At 46.5% G+C, this 19,812-nt stretch overlaps 6 protein-coding genes across 6 annotated transcripts; 3 read left to right on the forward strand and 3 right to left on the reverse strand.

Moving 5' to 3' along the window:
* Window positions 1–908: 908 nt before the first annotated feature.
* N7478_010207 (uncharacterized protein) lies at window positions 909–1,712 on the forward strand (the record flags this gene model as incomplete). Its single annotated transcript, XM_056926421.1, has 2 exons — window positions 909–1,076; window positions 1,167–1,712. The coding sequence occupies 2 exons, from the start codon at window positions 909–911 to the stop codon at window positions 1,710–1,712; spliced, it is 714 nt and encodes a 237-aa protein (XP_056775791.1).
* Window positions 1,713–2,491: 779 nt separating this feature from the next.
* N7478_010208 (uncharacterized protein) lies at window positions 2,492–2,943 on the reverse strand (the record flags this gene model as incomplete). Its single annotated transcript, XM_056926422.1, has 2 exons — window positions 2,492–2,544; window positions 2,595–2,943. The coding sequence occupies 2 exons, from the start codon at window positions 2,941–2,943 to the stop codon at window positions 2,492–2,494; spliced, it is 402 nt and encodes a 133-aa protein (XP_056775792.1).
* Window positions 2,944–7,414: 4,471 nt separating this feature from the next.
* N7478_010209 (uncharacterized protein) lies at window positions 7,415–8,048 on the reverse strand (the record flags this gene model as incomplete). Its single annotated transcript, XM_056926423.1, has 4 exons — window positions 7,415–7,509; window positions 7,565–7,651; window positions 7,710–7,808; window positions 7,865–8,048. The coding sequence occupies 4 exons, from the start codon at window positions 8,046–8,048 to the stop codon at window positions 7,415–7,417; spliced, it is 465 nt and encodes a 154-aa protein (XP_056775793.1).
* Window positions 8,049–9,036: 988 nt separating this feature from the next.
* N7478_010210 (uncharacterized protein) lies at window positions 9,037–9,789 on the forward strand (the record flags this gene model as incomplete). Its single annotated transcript, XM_056926424.1, has 1 exon — window positions 9,037–9,789. The coding sequence occupies one exon, from the start codon at window positions 9,037–9,039 to the stop codon at window positions 9,787–9,789; it is 753 nt and encodes a 250-aa protein (XP_056775794.1).
* A 1,439-nt stretch (window positions 9,790–11,228) lies between these two features.
* N7478_010211 (ATP-binding protein) lies at window positions 11,229–13,833 on the forward strand (the record flags this gene model as incomplete). Its single annotated transcript, XM_056926425.1, has 8 exons — window positions 11,229–11,590; window positions 11,649–11,752; window positions 11,805–11,923; window positions 11,973–12,810; window positions 12,861–13,047; window positions 13,105–13,177; window positions 13,225–13,644; window positions 13,699–13,833. 8 exons carry the CDS (start codon window positions 11,229–11,231, stop codon window positions 13,831–13,833), a joined length of 2,238 nt encoding a protein of 745 aa, XP_056775795.1.
* A 370-nt stretch (window positions 13,834–14,203) lies between these two features.
* On the reverse strand, window positions 14,204–16,426 carry N7478_010212 (uncharacterized protein; the record flags this gene model as incomplete). Its single annotated transcript, XM_056926426.1, has 1 exon — window positions 14,204–16,426. The coding sequence occupies one exon, from the start codon at window positions 16,424–16,426 to the stop codon at window positions 14,204–14,206; it is 2,223 nt and encodes a 740-aa protein (XP_056775796.1).
* Between the last annotated feature and the right edge of the window lie 3,386 nt (window positions 16,427–19,812).

A 19,812-nucleotide genomic window follows, 5' to 3' on the forward strand; every position in this document is an offset into this window, starting at 1 on the left:
TGACGGATTCCATGGGACCGTGTTTGCTCCTGCAATGGGCCGCCAGGAGATGAACCAAGCTCAACATCCAGAAGGTATGGCTCTTAGATGGTTTCCATTTATTTGATGGTGGTGAGTCAACGTGATTGTTAAGTGCCCACATGTGCACTCAACAGCGGCGAACTGTGGAGCCATTGCAAACCACTTTAGGAACCGACATGAAGAATAGACGCGCCCATAATTGAGTCAATATCATTTTTCAACCGACTCATCATCTGATTTGTTTGGGGAGTTAATGAGTAAGTAGCGCGTTGCAGAGTTTGACAAAGTATCAATGCTGTGCCATCCCGAGTAATCAACAGGCTGTCTATGTATTGGTCTGTCGTGAATCCACAATATTCCTCATAAGCCTTCAGAAACCTAAAAAAATAGGCCACAAAAATATTATCATTGATTTACGCTGAGTGGTGAAGGCCGGCGACAGCCGCCGCACATATTTCAAGTACCAAAAGTCACGGCAAGAAAGTTGATGCCCTTTTTTAGATAGGGTGGGATAAAATAGTCGTCAACTTAACGTCAACTCTTTGGTATACCCAAGAGTCCATTCAGGCACAGGCTTCTGAGTCGCTCTGGGAGCCCCACTTTCCCAATTTCTCAGACCATTAAAGAATGTGAGGTTGAGCTGATTTCTGAACCAAAATACGGACCAATCAAAGTCTACCTATCTCGCCCTTTGGCAGCAGTCTAGTGTCCGGTGAGTTTCAAAATTGATTTTCAGTATTTGAATCATCGATTTCGTGGCTTGGCAGGCTCCAGGGCGTATGTTAAATATCCATCTCTTTCACCGCTGTAGTGATTGGCGACCCATCTTCCTACCCCAAATTCCCTTCTCTCACCGGGCATTTATCATTCTCATTGCTCCCTTCACCATGGCGAGAGGAAATAGCTGCAAGCAGGATCGAACCGGTCATCACTCGTTGCGAGCAAGACCGTTAATTAATAAAGCTCGATCAGTTTCAAATGTTTCAATCCGGTCGGCTTCTCCAGTTTCGACCGTTTGGGGCGCAAAGTCTGGCATTTTAAAACGGCATCACAGTGTGAGTCGCTTTTCTCGGACCCTGCGAGACTTGATTGATTCAATCTTGGGGCGCTCTATCAACCTTTGGCCTTCTATTGACATCACATAGGGTTCTTCCACGAAAGGCTCCCACAAACATGGCAAAATCGATCGTCAGAAATGCTCTGATCTCCTTTCTGAGGTTCAGACTGAGATAGAAAGAGAAGCGGATGAGCAGCTGGCTAGGGCCACGGCACGTTTTCAAGCAGAAAAGGCGCAAGATGCGGAGAGACTGCAGCAGATGATCACCGAAAAGGACAATCTTTTAGCCAAGAATTTACAGGCCGAGGGTGAGGTTTCTCGCCTGAAGCAAGAGCTGGAGGCACAGGCCCAGGCCACACAAGACCAAGTGAGCTGGAGCGAGATACAGCCAGCCTTGTACCAGGCTCATAGTCAGTTGACAGCCGCCGCTACTGGGCTTTGGAACTCGATTGAAGCCATCCAGAATCGCCAGCTAGCAACATTCCTGCCTGGGTCAGGTACCATGGATTTCAACTGGCCCAGTCTAAGCGGAGCGTCCAATCTTACGGGATTCGATAATTTGCCCTCGCTTTACAATTCACAATTCAGTCAACAGGACCAGCAGGCTATCAACCAAGCCGGTCCCCCAAATTGACGGCAATTGGTTTTCAAGTTGGTATGCCTTCTGATGGTGCGGTGGATTGAAGTGAGATAGTGATGATAGAACATGTTTTTCAAGCCTCACCAGAAGCATGAGCACCATTGGTACATTCATTGTTGCCTGAGAACTATGGTCAATACACCTTTCTATTACATCGTCACAATCCAGTATTTTGGCAATCCTCAATCAATGGTACGCCAAGCAGTAGCTTTCTCGAAATGAGGGAATCTCCATTCACTGCATACATGTATATATTTGACCTGAATCTACTTGTTGAATCCAACAGCAGTTTTAAATACTGACAAGGCAGTAGAGAGGAAATATAGAAGAACTGGAGCTTGCCTCTAGCCAGGGTCAAGTTTTGGTCTAGATGCAGAAGCACCGAATACCATTTGTCACGTAGGTCGATTTCGTTCAATGAATTTGATTTTTGCAACCATGGTGATTTCGGTATATTACTGGAAGCGCGCTGTTAGGTCGAAATGCAGTTCAATGGTGGGCATTCAAGGACACTCAGCATGAAGCTTTGGGTGTCGCAGATTTCTTCCTCAAATATGACGTCTATATGGCTTCCATGTCATAGAAATAAATGTCTAGTTCTTGAGACCTAAGAGCTTATGGTGTATCATGGGAGGGAATAAGTTGTATGTTCATGCAAGTTTTCGTAAAGAATTTATATGTCTATCAATATGTGCCATTGATCTTCCGTACGGTACCGTCACACACTCCAAGCCCCCAATCTCCGGACTCCAAACACAATCACAGACCCACCATCATTCCCTCCTGTCACCAAGCTGAATATAGTCTGCTGGCATCAGTGGGGGATCTGTGATATGGATCAGTTTGGTAAAAATTCAAATCAAAGAGACACCTTACCAGGGAATGGTCTTTTCGATTTTGCAGAGTCATTGCGGTTTGATTGATGCATGGGTAGATTATTAAGCCGTCGTTTGCTTCGACGCCTCAGTGGTTTACCCTTACATTTGCAGTCTGCACACTTCGGTACTTTGGATCCACGCGCAATGGATGAGCTACTAGCGTCGCGGCGTTTTCGAAGGATGTGATGCTTTTTCCCTCGTAGAGACTCAACACTTCGTCTTACACGATACTGCTGCCAATAGGCAATTGACAAGGCCTTCCAGGTCAAGTTTCGATTAGATTCGAGCCAGGGAAGGAGGTTTTCCTCCTCCCAGGCTGACCAGCCGACTGCATTATGGGGCGTCATCATGCATTTGAGGAGTAGCGTTTATGACCGTTTGGCGGTAAGCAAGTGATTGAATGGCATGAAAATGCTCTCACCCAGGGGTTTTCTCATGGGTGAGCAGGTGCGGCTTTATGGAGAATCGCCATTGACAAGCATTTCATTCTTTGGTCGCTCAAAAAGTACTCCTGGTGGGCGCGATGTTGCATCTCCCAAATTTCTAACAACGGGCTGGCAAGGTCCATGGTTGACCTCTTGCAGCCTCTTGGCAGAGCTGAACAGAATCGGACGCGACCTGTTGAACTAACGAAGTGGCAATCACTCAATAGCGCCCTAAAGCGGGATCAACATTCGGTCTACGCAATAAAGGTTGGCAAGAGCCTACCTACCTCGGTGAGGGCAGTTTACAAGCGCTTTTTAAGCGAAAGTACCCCTGTCAGAGAAAGAGCTCAGTGAATGATAGCAAGAACAAATGAGGGTGAGAATCTTCGACTAGAGAGACTTATACCTAGCCAAGGTTGCAAAGGTTCCAGGTAATGGACGCCGCCACCTATAAGTTTTCAATGGAAGGTTGCACAAAATTCTACGGAAAGAAAGGGTTGTCGACTCTGTTGTTAAAAAAAACTATTGTCTATCGAGGCTGGGTTGAATTTGAGACAACAAGCATCAAAATATCCCGCGAATTAGACGGGGACCTCGCCTGAGTGGCTTTCACTAGTACAGGATCAGAGATCTGGATAGCTTAACCATTCTCCACCTTCCAGTCTAGAAGCCTTGACGGGTAAATTGTGTGAAGAAAATTGACTCATTGAATGGGAGGATCCTTTGATCGGAAATCCCCCCGCAGTAGACACCTGGGAGGCAGGAAGTTTGAAGACAGTTCGTGGAAAGCTATGTGGTAAAATTAGGATACAAAGCGGGTGGTGGACTGTGGACGGCGATCCGCTGACTTGGCAGTGGGTTGTCGGAACCATGGGCCGTACACTTAACGTGACTCCCGGTTAGCCGGGCGAACCGGTTAGGCGAGCGACCCCATCAAAATTCAAAAAACCATCAATTTTCAATAACTATTAAAACAACAAAAACAATAAAATATTGACTATTTAATACGTGTAGGGCATTTAGTATAAGTATGACCTTTAATTCCACATCCAGAACATGTTATCTGCCGACGTATTGTAGGCATAGAAGGTAAAGCTGGCTCAGTCTCAGTTTCTGCAGGCACATCTGGCAAAGATATATCTTTGCATTCAATCGTACTCTCAATCACCACATCATATTTGCCACTTTTTACACCTCCAAATATGCCTTTTTTATCAATAAATTGATGTTTAGTGGCACGTTTTTTGATTTGCTTTTTGTTAGTAGCTTCCAATTGGCTACAACGATCTTGGAGAAAAAGATGGTGATGGACGATTTTAATAGTCATATTATATGTCTTCTCAATCTTTCGTTTAACCGGTGAAGATATAATTGAAGATGATGATTCTAGACCTTTTTTGATCGAAGATTGCGATTTGGAGAATTTTGATAGAGTCCAAAGAGTATTGGGGTCGCTGTCGCTGCCGGATGACACTGGTCGTTGATCAAAGACTTCAAGAGCAGGAAGAGAATCTAAGCATATATTTAACTTTTCCAAGACCCTAGTAGCATTAAATGGTGCTAACCCAGTAGCTAAAAAGCTATTTTGGATAGTAGAGCTTTTAAAAGTCTTTAATCTTGCATCCACAATTATTTCAAGAAAATCTTCTTTGTCGATAGAATTGGCTCCATTCCGCATCAAGTTTAAAACAGCTCCACCATAAAGCTTTTTTAACACTGAAAAACAGCCTACATCCAAAGGCTGTAAAAGATGGGACGCATGCGGAGGCATACAGATTGGAATAATCTGGTTTTTCTCGCAAAGTTGGTCAAATTCAGGGGTTAAATGGCTTCCATGACCATCGAGGACCAATAGACAGTATTTCCCAACTCTTTCCCCAATATTTGGGATAAAATGATGTTCCAGCCGCCATAAACCAATTGTATTAGTCGTCCAACCATTTTCACTCATAGTTAAACGAGAGCCTTTTTGGTTTTGAAGAAGATAAGGACGTAAATGTTCTGGAAACAGTTTTCCTTTGAAAATGAAAAGTGGAGGCAAAACACTTCCAGAAGCTCGAATACATTCAATTATAGTGACCCATTCACGATTTCCAGCTTGTAAAAGATGTCTTTTACTATGGTATTCTGCCGAAGAAACAACCTTTTGTGTTGAACCAATACCCATAGCAAAACCACTCTCATAAAAATTGAAGATATCGTCCGAAACAATACCCCACTTTTCGATTGTTGTTTGAACCAAATCAAACCATGGTTTAATAATTCGAGGATCTTTTGAAAGAGCTCTCTGATAGTCATATCGTCGTGAGAAACGACTGGAGAGGTTTGGACGTCGTTTAATAAACTCTGTAGACCAATTTTTACCAACACTAGGTGGTAGGGTAGTAGAGAGTGTATTTTTCTGCGCACGAGGTAGAATATTGGCCATATCTCGCAACATAGACAAATTAAGAGCTGCACCTCTTGAATCCATGCTTAATAGCCAATTTTCTATTGATTCTTCTTCAATTTCAGAGAAAATATAGCGACCGTGTCGTTGTTCAACACATGATTGACGTCCATTAAGCCGGGCCTTCAAAGTTGAGACTGGTAGTTGAAAAGACCGCGCAGCGGCAGCAGCAGAGGCATATTTACCATCTTTTATAGCTTGTATAGCTAATAAAAGACGACCCTCCTGTTCGGCCAGCTTTTTTTTTCCGATCAGAGCGTTGGGGTGGCATCTTTGTTGTGGTTTAAAAAAAAAGTGCTGTTTTGAAAGTGGATTTTTGATGGGGTCGCTCGCCTAACCGGGTCGCCCGGTTAACCGGGAAACACGTTCGCCTCGGGCTCAAGTCAAAACCTTTACATCATCCGGTTTGAATTTTATCGAAAGCTTTCCCATATTTGGACATTATAATGAATTAGACTTGACGCATGGCTCTAAGGATATGCTCAACACGACCTGCTCTCTGGCAAAGTGGGGCTCGGTTTGATTCTTTAATTTCTTTGAAGCTCGTATTTTTCATTCTGCAACTGTAAAGCGAAAAGCAAGTCATGAATGTACAAGCCTTTTACGGTGTTTCCATACCTGCCACAATCAAACCATCAAGCCACTTATTCCCCAAATCCAATCTGACTTTCATTCGATCCTATTCCATACCACAGTGACGCTAAACTCAGCACCATTTTTCGTGAATGGGCCACGAGATTCTGCAATTCTCTTATCCTACACCCGTTTTCCTGCACCCATGAGACCTCCTCCAGGCGAATGGCGATTAAGCTCATTTTTCTACCTCGCGCTATGTCACTTGTTCATCCACTCTTCTTTATCATCAAAAGATGCCTCGTGGTAAGGGTTCCTCTCAAGCCAGTCGTCAGGATTAAAAACAAGCCCAGCGTCGAGATAGAATCGTGTCAAAGTTTTATTGAGGCCTTTGACTATCAGCAAAAATGTCTCTCCCAGGTTATTTTGATGAACATACTATCCAGTGACATGGGATGCGCAGGCTGCAGGGAGAAGCGAGAAGTGCGCTCACGAAAAAGAGTCAATGACTTGGGAATAATAGTGCCTTAGGTAGTAGAAATGAATTAGCCTCGTACGTTATGATAGGGCCTTGAATCACCTTTTGGTATGCACAAGTAATGAGGTTCGGTCGAAGTTTGATCACTTTCAAAGTTATCCAAATAGTGATCAAATGACCCTCTTGTAATCTCTTGCATGAAGTGAGTGTTTGGCATTAGTAGTGCACCATTTGAAACTGAATTGAGTTAGCAAGTGAAAAATATGGATTTACTTTCGCGTACAATCAGCGGTAATGTTCGCCTGCACCATGCCGTCTGCGGAAACTTGAACTCCATCCTCATACTCCCAATCATCTTGTCCGATAGCTCTGTCATAAAGCTGCGAGTCGCGGTGGATTTGAAATCGATAGAGACTTGCTGGAAAGGTTCGGTGTGTTGACACGTATGATAAAGATCGACGATTCGGAGAACAAAGTCTACCACAAGAGGAACCTTGCGCGCGACGAAGAAAATTGTGAAACATCGCTGCGTTGTAAGGTGAAAAAAGTCTTAGGCCTGGAGACCCGATGCCTCAGCTTAAGGAAAATGGCAGTTTCCGGTTGACGCGAAAACTGCATTGGTAAGATGACAAATAAATCACATGATTGGTTAGAATTCACGTGTCAAATTCCCTCTTACAGGTTCTCCCAGTTCAGAAACCACATGCATAACTGCATAATTCCAAATATATAGCGATACCACCACGGCCATCATCTATTGAAATATTGGGTCAATGCTATTACTACGAAAACAAAAGTCCTTAGCGCAAGAGGAGTCATTGATTCAGCCGACTATGGTTTCAAAGAATATCCGAGCCTAATCACTCGGCATTTAAGCATATGTGTGACGAAGCTCACTCAGTAGCTTGAGGGTACCGTTGCAACCATTCCTCTTTGGTAAAGCGCTGTCCCTTTGAGGTCAGGAAAGCATTGATCTTGGCGTTGAGCTCTTCGTTGATTGTCAGCTAAACTTTTCATTTTGGTGCCAGAGGTCTATCACCTACCTTCGACTGTCATCTCCTTCCGAGCTTGCAGTGAGTAATGGTCGCCAAATTCGTGGACGAGGATGAGATCATCAGGCAATGCAGTTCCTTAAAAGGGGTTCAGATTGGAAATGAATGAGGGGCTTCAATAACTTTGTTCACGAACCTGCAGGAACAGCATATACATAAATCGTAGAGCCCCTGAAAGTGCGAACGAGATTCTGCTGTCCGGCGGAGTTGGGGCGCATGGAAGCGCCATTGGGCCCTGTGTTTGTTTGTCAATGAGATGAAGTACACATCTTGGGACTATCAATAATTTACATTCATAGGAAGTTGGATCGAGAGCTTTGGGTTGGACTTTTCCTGCAGCTGTCAGGAGGTCGAAGCTACGCTGCGGTCGCACAGGGCCTGGCTGAGCGCGAAGGCGAACAGCAGCTCCTGTGTTCAGGCGGAACAACTCCTTTGGGATCTGAGTGAAAGACTGAATAAATCTGTTTGTTGACATTTTTCTAGGCCAAACGAAAAATCTGCGAAGAATGTTTTTCCAAATATGAATAGAGTGATTTGGTGAATTGGAATAAAATGATCAATTGGGTGTTGTGGGACGAGGCCTGACGGGCGATATATATGTTAAGATTTTGTTCCTCTCCAAAACTGAAACGCGGAGAGCATGGCAGAAATTAGCGCCCATATTTCGGCTTCTATTAATAATAACCGCGCGCCTTCAAGGCCCCACATAGTGACACGATGTGGCCAATCTTACCATAGACAGAGGATACGGGACACGAAGCTAATGCAAGATTGAAGGTTGCGTGTGCTCGAATGCATCGTCGGAGGGCCATAGAGATAGCGTAGATTGAAGCTGCTCAGCGAGGCTGAAACGCTCGGGGGACATTGAAATCATGAGCAATACCGCTGGACCCTTCTTGGCATATTTCATTCGTCACGTCGTCACGTCTAAAGGCAATATGCGCGCGTAGATGCACGTTCTATCAAATCATCCGCTGGAGGCCCCAAATCGGGGGTGAAGAGCTCTTTCATTCTTTGGCGGTGGATCCCCGCGCATTCTATCGCAAAAGCAAGACTTACAGGGTAGGAAATGTATGAGCCGCTGACCGAACATCTCTGAGCTGGTTTATCTGCTGACGTGGCCTGCAGGGTGGACTTGGACTAGCGGCTACATTATGGCCACCATTGGCCAAAGAATCCTCATAAACGGGGGCGGTGTTACATCGCAGGTACAACTATACCAAATCTGTTTTTCTTTTTTTAAGCCAAGCTAGATGGCGTTAGACCCCGAATAAGTTCTGAGTTGACTCTTTAAAAACTTTAGTCAGCCCCTCTCTTGCTCACTCTTATCATTTCGTCCCAACTCTTACATATTATTGTCATCTCTTTTCCACATGTGTACGCATCTCCTTTCTCTTATTTACTTTTAGTTTTCTTGCACAGATCCTGAGCTAGCCCTCTAAGATATTTAATTTAATCCCAGTATGACTTCGTCGGGAAAACCAAAGACAACCCGATCAAAGAGGCCTGGGCTAGAGCAGCTTCTCCAAAAGCAGCTAGACGCCTTCGATGACGAGAGCCGCCCTATGCTTCAATCTCAACACGAACGCCTACAATCATGCTTGGCTTTTCTTGAAAATCCTGTCCCGACTGGGCTGTCGGAGGCACAACGCTTCGGGAGATTAAGGGCGCGAAAACTGTTGTTCGACATTCTTCGACATCTAGGTGAAGTACCTTTTCTGCTCTGTGCTACCGCAATAAGTATCACCAGGTTGGCAAGACTGTCAGATGAAACTGTGCTGGAAGTACGTGGATGGTGGAAAACGGTCAAGAGGTGCCCGAATGGTCTTCTTATCAAGGCCAAAGAAATATGCAATGACGAATTTAGACAAAAATACACAGCGGGTGAGGCTCTGCTCAACCCTCGACGAAAATATTCACTAATACAAATAACAGATATGCCGAGACAAACCCCTCCCTCGACTCAACCTCCTCCCACAATCGTCGACATTGAGTTCACAGAGCTTTTGAACTTTTTTCAAAAGTATGAGCTAGATTCTCCAAAGTTGAAGCTTATTTGTCCCCTGTTTGGCTCACCATTGCCGTGGATTGATATAAATCTCGATTCTTCGGAAAGGACAGCACATATCGAACTTTCTTTGAGAGCAAGTGAGGCGTTGGTGAAGCATATTCGAGTCGCACGGGATCTAAGCGGCGTAACGGAAGTACCGAACTGAAGGACTTTGGTAAACCCTGCATGTTTCGCCAGGTTTTATAAGAATCAAAGAAACTCCTGACGCCATTTCCGGTCCTGAAACCTCGTTCAACACCGGGCTCGTGTCGACTCTAACGGCGCCCCATGCACTATCCTTTTTCAAAAGCAATGCGGGTATTGACGGATCAATGCTTTCAAGATTGACGCCAACTGTCCAGTCTTTGTCAAGGGAAACATTTTTTTTCACCTGTTTATTACATTAGAAGAGCGCCGTAAGATTCAGGGCATTCCAAACCTTCTCTTGGACAATTTTTTTCAGATAATCATCATCATGCGCAAATGCAAGCACTGGTATCACTTCACTATTTTCGGCCATTGTTCGAAAGGCTCGCCGTAAAACGTATTCGGAATAAAGCCGTCGTGTGGAAGCGATCCAAACCCAAGATGTATTTTCACGGTTTACAGGCGGTCGGTGTGGCGACGGTTGAGTAGGAAGACTCTTTGGAAATAAGTCTGTAGAGGGTAAATATTATCGAGGGTGAGAAGATCTGCTGGAGCCGTGACGTAAATGGTAGACGTCTGAGGTTGTTATGGACATGGTTGTTCAGGTGGTGAGGTTTTGGTTTTCGGCGGGGTATCGGCGGGGCTCAGTGTTGCAACATGACAAAGCGAGACCAGCCCGATCAGAACTCAGGAGAGAACAGCTCAGGCAGCAATGCTTATCTCGTAAAAATTCATCTAGCAAAGATGAACTCACTGGCTATATTGTTTCGTCCACGTAGTTTTCTTCAGGATCAAGAGAAAGCCTCCACTCGAAGACACTTCCATTATTTATCAGGCGTCGAACACGATCGCTGAAATAGGCCTATGGAAGGCTGACCTGATCAACCAATAAAATGATATCAGTCATATGTACCATGTCACGCAAGAGCAGACACAAGCAAGCCTGAGAAAATAAGAGTAAGCACGAGTCGATACGACCGTGTGACCCGGCTGCGGTAGACGAAGGCCAATCACGGCCAGTTATCGAAATGCTGTACCTGATTTGGACTCACTACAACAGTGAACCCTAGCCTGTTTCTTGCAAGATGCATATCCAATAGTTCTGGCCACCGTCTGATTCAGATTCTTGTCAATGCAATGACAGAGAATACTTTCACGAAGGGTACTTTTTTGCCTGCATTCAAACTCATTTTCATCCGTAGCTAACCCCCGTGGTAATTGAAAGGGCTGGAAGTTGGTGGTTAGCAAATAGTATATAAATGGAGGACCAGCCTGTCGAACTCAGGAGTTTTTTCTTTCATCTATCCATTTTCAATCTATCTATTCACCTCAATCCTAGTCTATTATTGCTCATAGCCACGAACTCAGTTGGTTGATCAGCTCGACATGGCAGAATTTCAAAGTAGCACAGACCAAAATATGGCACTTAAGGGGATTTCGTCGCCTTGTCTTCCACACATGACACCGCCAGATAGCCCGACCAACGAGACCCGCCCTCAAGCATCTTTAAACGATCTGAAGAAGCTCCTTGAGAGTTTGCTATCTGAATTTGAAGATCCTCCGAACAGCCCCATCTATCAGGAAAACTACCAACCAGGACGAGATGCAATTGAATTGCAGATATTGCTTGCGCAGTTCATCCGCAGTAAACAGTCGTCTACGGTGGTCGAAAATACCAAGTCTCGTTTTGATGGCAGTGAACAAGAGTCCGCCACTCCGCTGATAGGCGAAGCAAATCACCCGATCTGTACCACACCGAGTGATTTCAAGTCGTTTGAGAAATGGGCATCAAAATCCCAATTCATAACAGTTTTGGAAACGTATGAGCCACAGCCTCCCCTTCCATTTCTCAAGAAAAAATATCTGATGCGGGTATAGCTGGGACAAAGAAGCAAGCAAATACAAGATAGCAGAGCCAGTGGACGCCAGCTGCGGTCCGGACAACTATGCTGAATATGCATTCGTTGTACGCAAACGTGTGGGTACGTACTGTCGTTGCCTGGCGGACTGAGACCATACTAATGGTTTGATTAGATCGAGATACCGGGGAGGTGACGCCGTACATAGACGTCAAATCGGAAGGCCTACGTGACATACTTCGTGAGGTGCTGCACGACATCAAATCTATTAGCCTGATGGAGGACAAGCCATCGGTAATGTGACATAATATTACATCCAAGAAGATCGCTGACCAGTATTTAGATTGAGCAAAACGTCCTTTTCCATTTCCTCCCCGGATTCGGAGAATATGCGAATCATATGGAAAACGATCCGGACCGCGGGTCGGCACATGCGCAGCATCTCCGCCTGCTCATTGACCACCTCAAACACGCATATGCTCCTATCTCGCAACGTCTCGAGTCAATGTTACAGCACGGCCATATTACTTACGACCTTCTTTGGGCACTTTTCAAGCCTGGTTGCCATATGTATACCACATGTATTGGCACAAAAGAGCCACGGTGCGTCATTTTCGACGCAGGGGAAGAGTTAACAAGACATGACGAGACGTGGTTCAATCTCGAATGCCGATTCCTTGATTACGACGGAGTCAAGTTCGGCGAGGCCGGAATCTTTCTGCGTGTGCCAAAGTTCCGAGGGTCAAAGCCGATCGCGACTCTTGAGGCTTACCCTCTCCGCCACCATCCGAGTCACGAGCAAGTCCGAAAAGACCTAGTCGAGAGAGGCGAAAGGTTTCGAGATTTTGCTGGCTCGCATATTCAGCACTGCCAAGGCAATGCATTCTTTATGCACAAGGGCAAGGCTATCAAAGTCAACATCAACAGTCGAGTCGCAGTGGACGCCGCATTTTTCCATGAAATGCAGCCAAACTACTCCCGGCCGTCTCTCCGCGACATGGAGGTGAAGGAAAAGGACGGCATTGCCTTCTTTGACATAGGTGCAATGTTTATGGAGGAACGTGAGCAAGAAAAGGAGAAAATGCGAGGAGACGGCGTGGAACCACAAAAGCTGGACGAGGCCGATTTGTTAATCGCCTGTCCAACAGTTTGTTGTTTCAGTTTCAAGGAGAAAATGTTTTGTATGTGACGTGCTTGACAGTTGGTTGAGGAGTGGCTAATGTGATTCCAGTGGAGTGCGCAGTTAGTGCTCTTAGGGACGTGAACTGGTCACCTGAATCATTTGACTGCCTGCAAATTCCGCCAGAGAACAAGACACTTCTCTTATCAATGGCAAAAACCCGCTTGGGTTTGATACCGACAGTACCCTTTGACGACGTAATTGACGGAAAAGGTCAAGGACTCAACATCCTTTTAAAGTATGTCAACAAATTATTTATGCAACATATCAAGACTTCCATCCTAACCAGAGTTAGTGGGCCACCCGGCGTCGGAAAGACATTTACGGTTGAAGCAACATCGGAATATTTCAAGCTGCCTCTATACTCGGTACGAGCCAATTGTGGCCCTGGTAGTGACCTCGCTAACCTTCTCAGATATCTGCAGGCGAGCTCGTTGTCGACCACGGAGATTCCAATGCGCTTGAACAACAACTTGAGACTATTTTCAAGATCGCTCATCACTTCAAAGCCGTGCTCCTCTTGGACGAGGCAGATGCGTTTATGGAGCAGCGTACCTCTTATCACGGTGCTCACAATCGTCTGGTGACTGTTTTCCTCCGAAAGCTGGAATATTATCAAGGCATTTTGTTCTTGACTTCGAATCGGGGTATTCAGTTTGATGATGCAATCCTCAGCCGGATCCATTTAATCATCACGTATGAAGGCTTGAGCAGGGAATTTCGCAAGGGTCTCTGGTCAACCTTTTTGGCCAGGGCACAAACAGTTCAAGGGTCTGCCAAGATCGAGGAGCACGACCTTCGGCGGTTGGAGGCTTTGCATCTCAATGGGCGCGAGGTGGGTTCCGGAGCCCTGCCGTTTACTTCTTGTTTGCTGACTGACATCGATAAGATCAAAAACATCGTAGCAATTGCACATGCCCTCGCTGAGGCGAATGCCAGCCAAGTGGACTACAAATACATTGAGTCAGCCGCCGGCTCACGTAAGAAATTTTCGAAGGAGTTTGGCAGACAGATGTATATCTAGCAGCATACCTGGGGAACCCATGCTAGCAATGTTGTTGATTGCCGATGTCAAGCGGCTCGGCTCTTGTTGCGATATTTCCTTAGTACACGACAGTCCATCTCATCAGTCCTGAGCTTAACAGTTGAATCCACGTTTTCATATGATCCATGGCATCCCAGAAAGCCTTATGTACTGAAATTTAATGAAAGTTCGCAATGATATTATAATGATGATTCATTCGTAAAAGGCTTCAGCCAGGCCCGCATAATCATTCGGGGATGTCGAAGAAGATGTAGGAGCGTGAGTCACCTCCAAAATTATCATTGATAAAGACAATGTGGGTATCAAGAATAAGATAACTAATTTGAGAGGTATAAGGAGGATTCCATTCTTACGAAACACGGACACGTTTCGCATCTGCTGCCTCTGCTTGACATAGTCGTCGTTTTGCGGCTCCCGGTCGATGCTTAGCCGGTCGGCATCTCAGAGTAGAGCGGTGAAAGTCGATGATCAAAGCACGCCCGAGCTCTTCACTCCAAAGAACATTGTCTAGCCTCAGGTCTTCATGTATTATCCCGAGAGCTTTAATTTCCTTGTTCGATTTCTTAATCTCCCGGCGGAGCCGTTGCGTCAGCTCCATCGCCGCTACGCTTTCACCTGCCCAGCCCATTACGAGCATATGGCGGATTTGCCCAGCGCCATGGAGAAAGTAGATTTTTGCTAGGTCAACAGTACCCAAGAACACAGGCACGGCGGACCCTTGAGCCCTCCGCAGGATTTGATATACCTGCGCCTCTCGAGAAACCTCTTTCCACAATCCTGAAGTGGTGCCTTTGCCGATAACCGTATAACCATATTTCATGCAAGTAAGTTTGAACGGGGCACCGTAGGAGCCACAGCCCCCAAGAGGAATGCAACGATCGATATTTTCGTCCAATTGGCTCTTCAGTAAGAGCATCAAATCTCCGACCGAGATAGGATGCTGGCTTGTGTCATTCTGGCCTTCACGATGATGGCTTACATTTGGACACAACTCGTCTAAAGGCTTCCCGGTCTGAAGGCCGAGTAAACAGCGCTGCGTACAAAATTGTGCAGCGCGGCGTCGAGAATGGTCTTCTTGGTCATGCCCTGCTTTTTGCTGGCGACCTGATCGACGAGCGGAGGGTGAAGGCGTGACTTGGCTGATCCTCCGCTTATGGCCAGCTGCTTGATTGGTGTCGGAGCCGGACGAGTTGGGTGACCGCGAGCGTGATCGGATCTCCGAAGGTGCACAGCTGTTTTGGGATCGTGTAGGCACTCGACGGCCCTCTAAGGGAGATGGTAAGGGAGATGATGACGGTAGCTCATAGGGCGAGCCAGACTCTGGACTCGGAAACTCAGGGTTTGTGCTATCGGAGTGGGGGATCTGCTGCAATTCTTTGCTCGGAATCTGCGAACGTGTATGTTCAAAGCTTGTTTCCCACGTATGAAGATGGGGCCGCCAGCGGTTTCTCCATTCTTGCCCACGGGTGGGTGATCGGAATGCCATCAAACAGAGGCATAATATCCTCGCAACGGAGGTCTTCGAGAGCTCGGAAGTCATCTCGCCCGCTGGGTCTACTTCGCTGTGGGGATCGCAGAAAAAGTAATAGAGAGTGGTGGGTTCGTCATGTGGAACACGAAGTAGGATACGGACTAGTCCATTTGTCACGTAGGAATATTCACATCCTTCTTCAAACATTGCATGGTATTCTTGGACCGCAGCAGAGCAGGCTAACCGCTCTGCGTTGTACCTCAGTTTTGCATCCTGCTCCGTGGGTATTTTATTTGATCTGACCATTGCCTTCCATAAATCCATTGGTCGTAGTCCCATGCGAAGAGCTGCAACAGGTAGTTTGTGAGGCGGCTTGTACTCGACAGTCGTCAGGAGGGTATTCGTGTTACCGTCGACACGATGAATGCAAAACTGGTCGGGTCGTGGGTGAGGTGTGCTTGACAACTGACTTGCATCTGCTCCAAATATCTCGTCCCTGCTCAAAGAATTTGAATGATTGCTGAACTGGATTCCATCACCGAGGCCGAACTCATCACAAGCCGCTGGTATTTTGCACAACTCAGCTATTATGTCATGGACATGCTCTTCTACTCCAAAGCGCTCATAGGCCTCAAGATCTTGCTCACTACTGAGTGGCTTGCGAGCAAACCGACGGCCAAGTCCTTCTAACTCCGGTAGAGACGAAAATAAACGTGGCGCCCGCTCCGGTGCCGACTGGAAATATTGGTGGACAGACCTGTAGACTCTTAGCAGCTGCTCTGGGCAATCGGCCCAATGTTCCAATCGAGTTGGGCAATATTTTCCGGTGGGAAGAGGAATTTTGCCAGTGGTTGAGCGAGACGGTGTCTCGACTCTCAACTGGCGGGAGAGAAGCTTATGGCAGTACTGTAAGAGCTCTGTGAAAGAGGTCTGCTGGTTGCGCTCTTCTGCTTGACGTCTCCCTGCTGCTTCCTGCTTCTCGCGTTCTTCTGCCTGCTTCCGTCTCTCTTCTTCCTGCTTCCGTCTCTCCTCCTCTTGCTTCCGTCTCTCTTCCGCCTGTAGATAGAGATATTTATAATCTGAAGAGCTGTTGTCAGCCATCGACATCTTGGAATGGGAAGTCACAATGCATGGGACCACCTGGACAACGAGCGGGAAGTCAGCCAAACACGGCTCCGGCAGAACATTTTTCCTGGAATCAACAATGAATTTTATTGCACCTCGAGCCGACGTCGTGATTCCTCGTTTATTCCCCATTCCTTGTTGAACAACATATTCAGTAAAATATATAATGATACCAGATCGAAGTCAACAGAGTAGTGGACCGTGGGCTGGCGAGGGGGATGAACTGTCATGGAGGAGTCCGCCTTACCAACTTACTCGATCCTTGGCTCCAGTGACTATATTTGCACCTCAGGCATCAACACGATTTGGCCTAGTTACACTCCGATGCGACAGAACCTAAATATGACCCAGCACATATACAAATGTGGTCCTTCAAAATCCTGAGCACGCAGCCACCATTCTGATTTCTTCATCTCGATAACATCACTTGCCAGACCCAGACTATTCTCCAACAAGCCATTTACTTTCAGAATGTTCTATCGTTTCGCTGCAGGTGAAGTGCGCAATGAAAGTCAGCGAAGTTCTCCTTTAGAGAGTATGCTTACCTGTCTCATTGTCCGTCTAGTTTGTTAAAATGCCTCAGACTTTGCTGGGCGATCATTCCACGGGTACCGTACGAGAAATTCACCAGACGTACCTGCCTAGTTGGAGTCCTTTTCTTGGAATAGCGCCCGCGCGCAAAAATATCGGACTGCTCTCGCTGAAAGGACCTGCAACGATTGTTAGCTAGAGAATACCACGAGGGCAGGACGAGGTATTTGTAGGCCCGAAGGTTGCTTGATCTTGGTGTTTACCAGTGCACCATCAGTTTTTGAGTACGTTTATGTAAAAGCGAGTGGGTAGAACACAGCATACCTGCATAAAAAAGAGGAGGCCTGGAGGTTCATTACACACTCATATCGATATTAATTGCCTTATTCATGATCTTTCCCGTATACTTACTACATCGCCGTGGACTCTTCCCGCATTAAATTGAACGGCAAATCGATCGACTCATCCTCGTTAGCCTCAAAGATTTGAGCAACTGTGACGGGCTATACAGTATTCACATACATCTCAAAGAAACATAGACTAGCAATGACTCTCATATCAATATCAAAGACCAGTATTATACTGGATTGTCTGTATCATCTTTCGATGTGGCTGCCGATTTTAAATGGCCTATCTTTTCGAACCGGCCGTTTTCGAGTGGACGTGCTTTAATGATAGACTTAATTTTCATAGATGCAGAGTTTGTGTGACTGGTGGTAATAGACATGCAACACTCATGTCCTCTCATTTATGAGGGCACTGAGTTCATTTGATACAGTCGTTCTATTTCCATCGAGCTCCACCATGCCCACCAATCACTTAGCGGTACCCCCAAAATACTGAGCCATCATTATTATCGCTCGCTACACTAGGTGGAGCCAACTCCGTGGGAATTCCAACCAATACTGGGGGGGGGTCTACGGCTGCCCCTGGGAACTTTACCTGTAAATCTAGGAGCAACAAGGCTCTTGGGACCTACTGATACAATCCTGGACTCGCTTCAGCCGGTCCTGGGGATCTGTTGCAGATATCCAAGAGCAGATTAAGCTCTCAGGAACAATAAAACCTCGATCAATGAGCTAAGAGGGGATTGCAACAGTACCAGGGATTGACAGAAGGTATTACACGATAAGCGCAGGAGAAGGCCCAACATGGCGCTTCTGGATTCCCTAAACGCGGGAAAACTATCATTTACTTCCTCGCGCTAAGTCTTGTATCAAGAGTCGACCATAGCTTTCTCGATATTGATTATACATTTGAAAGACACATTCCTCATCTAAAGACACGTTAGACCCACACACGCCGTATTTAATTGCCGTAATCGCCCGAGCCCCACTGGTTACCACCCAGTCCCCACAATAGGAAGCGGCGGAGCAATTCTAACTCGGGGACACTCTATTTGGTCCCAGAGAACCTACGGCTATCTTCAGGAACTGCATATGTGATTCCAGGAGCAATAAAGCTCCCGGGAACAAGCATTATTGTTCCCACAGACTCTTCCTTCAATCCCAGAGACGGTTCACAAGGCCCTGGGAACTGCGCTGCTCCTATAGCCTCATGTTCCGCTCCTGGGACAGGCAAAGGGACGTGGGTTGTCCAGCAGCTACCTGTGGAGGGCAGAAATTCGAGGCCGACTCGTCACGATGGTTTCCCTAGCTTGGGCCGGAGTGCCCCCACAGTCACCTAGCCGTCCAGTAAGAGCCACGAGAACTTTTCTAGACCAAATATAGACCTGTGTAGCCCACAGCGGGAGGGCATGGGAGAAATGAGCCATGCCGTCCGAGAGTCATATTGGGAGACTGATAGAAATAGGAGCCATTTCTTATGTGAAATCCGGAATTGTGCAGAGCGTACCGTGAGCGAAATCGTGAGAACGTGTTAATAAAAGCTTGTTCTTGGGTAGATCATCCTAAAAGATATGGCTTGGAAGCCCGAGAGCAGGATTCTTCTTTTGAGAGGGTCTGGCTCTTAGAAAATTCCTCTGAGGACGAAATTAGTCACAGAATGACCTAACTTAATGAAGAGCATAGGCGGCATAGAAGGCCATTCGTCATAAGGGCTGGCTTTCAGTGCTCCGTCTCTCCTAGTCCAAGCATTCTAGGCCTAGGCCCACGGCTTGCAGGAGATTGCGGATGGGTTCTTTCATTTCATTTGGCTTAAGCCGTTCTGAGTGGGTGGATCCCCCGCATTGGCCGTAGATCCTGCTTCCCCTCCCGCTTGAGTCATATTTCGGCGCTCAGATCAAAAGAGTGAGAATTGCTAATACCACCCCTCAAATGGCTAAACCCACCCCTTCTAAGCTCACCGCCGTATTTGTAATACCACGAGGCACAAAGGCATCAATTTTCTGCCGGCAGCATGAATACGGTCCAGAATTAAATTAAATCTCCACGTAAAAAGCTTCCATTTTACCACACATTTAACGACATTTAATATGCAAGCAAGTTATCTCATTCCAAGCTTAACCTAAAGAGGAAACAGGGGCTGATTTTAAAAACACCGGAAAATGCATTTTCAGTCGAATTAACTGGCAAATCTGTTGATCTGCGGACATCCAGGCCTTTTATGCCCCTCCACGCCCCAATTTCCACACGTATCGGGTCTCCTCCGCGATTGCTGAGTTGCTGGCTGCTGTGAGCCTTGTTGGGACCATTGCTCATAAAACTCACGATCTACAGCATCTTCAACGGCACCTAGCTGCTCCCATAAGCTTGGGATCCGCCTGGACCTCGCCTGACCGCCCATTTTAAATTACACCGCCTTGTTAAGGGCTCATATTACAAATACGGCAGAATTTCCCAAAGCGGCTTAGAAGGGGTGGGTTTAGCCAT

The sequence above is a fragment of the Penicillium angulare genome, assembly GCF_028827245.1.
Source record: "Penicillium angulare strain IBT 27051 chromosome Unknown utg000007l_segment0_segment0, whole genome shotgun sequence".
NCBI lineage: Eukaryota > Fungi > Ascomycota > Eurotiomycetes > Eurotiales > Aspergillaceae > Penicillium > Penicillium angulare.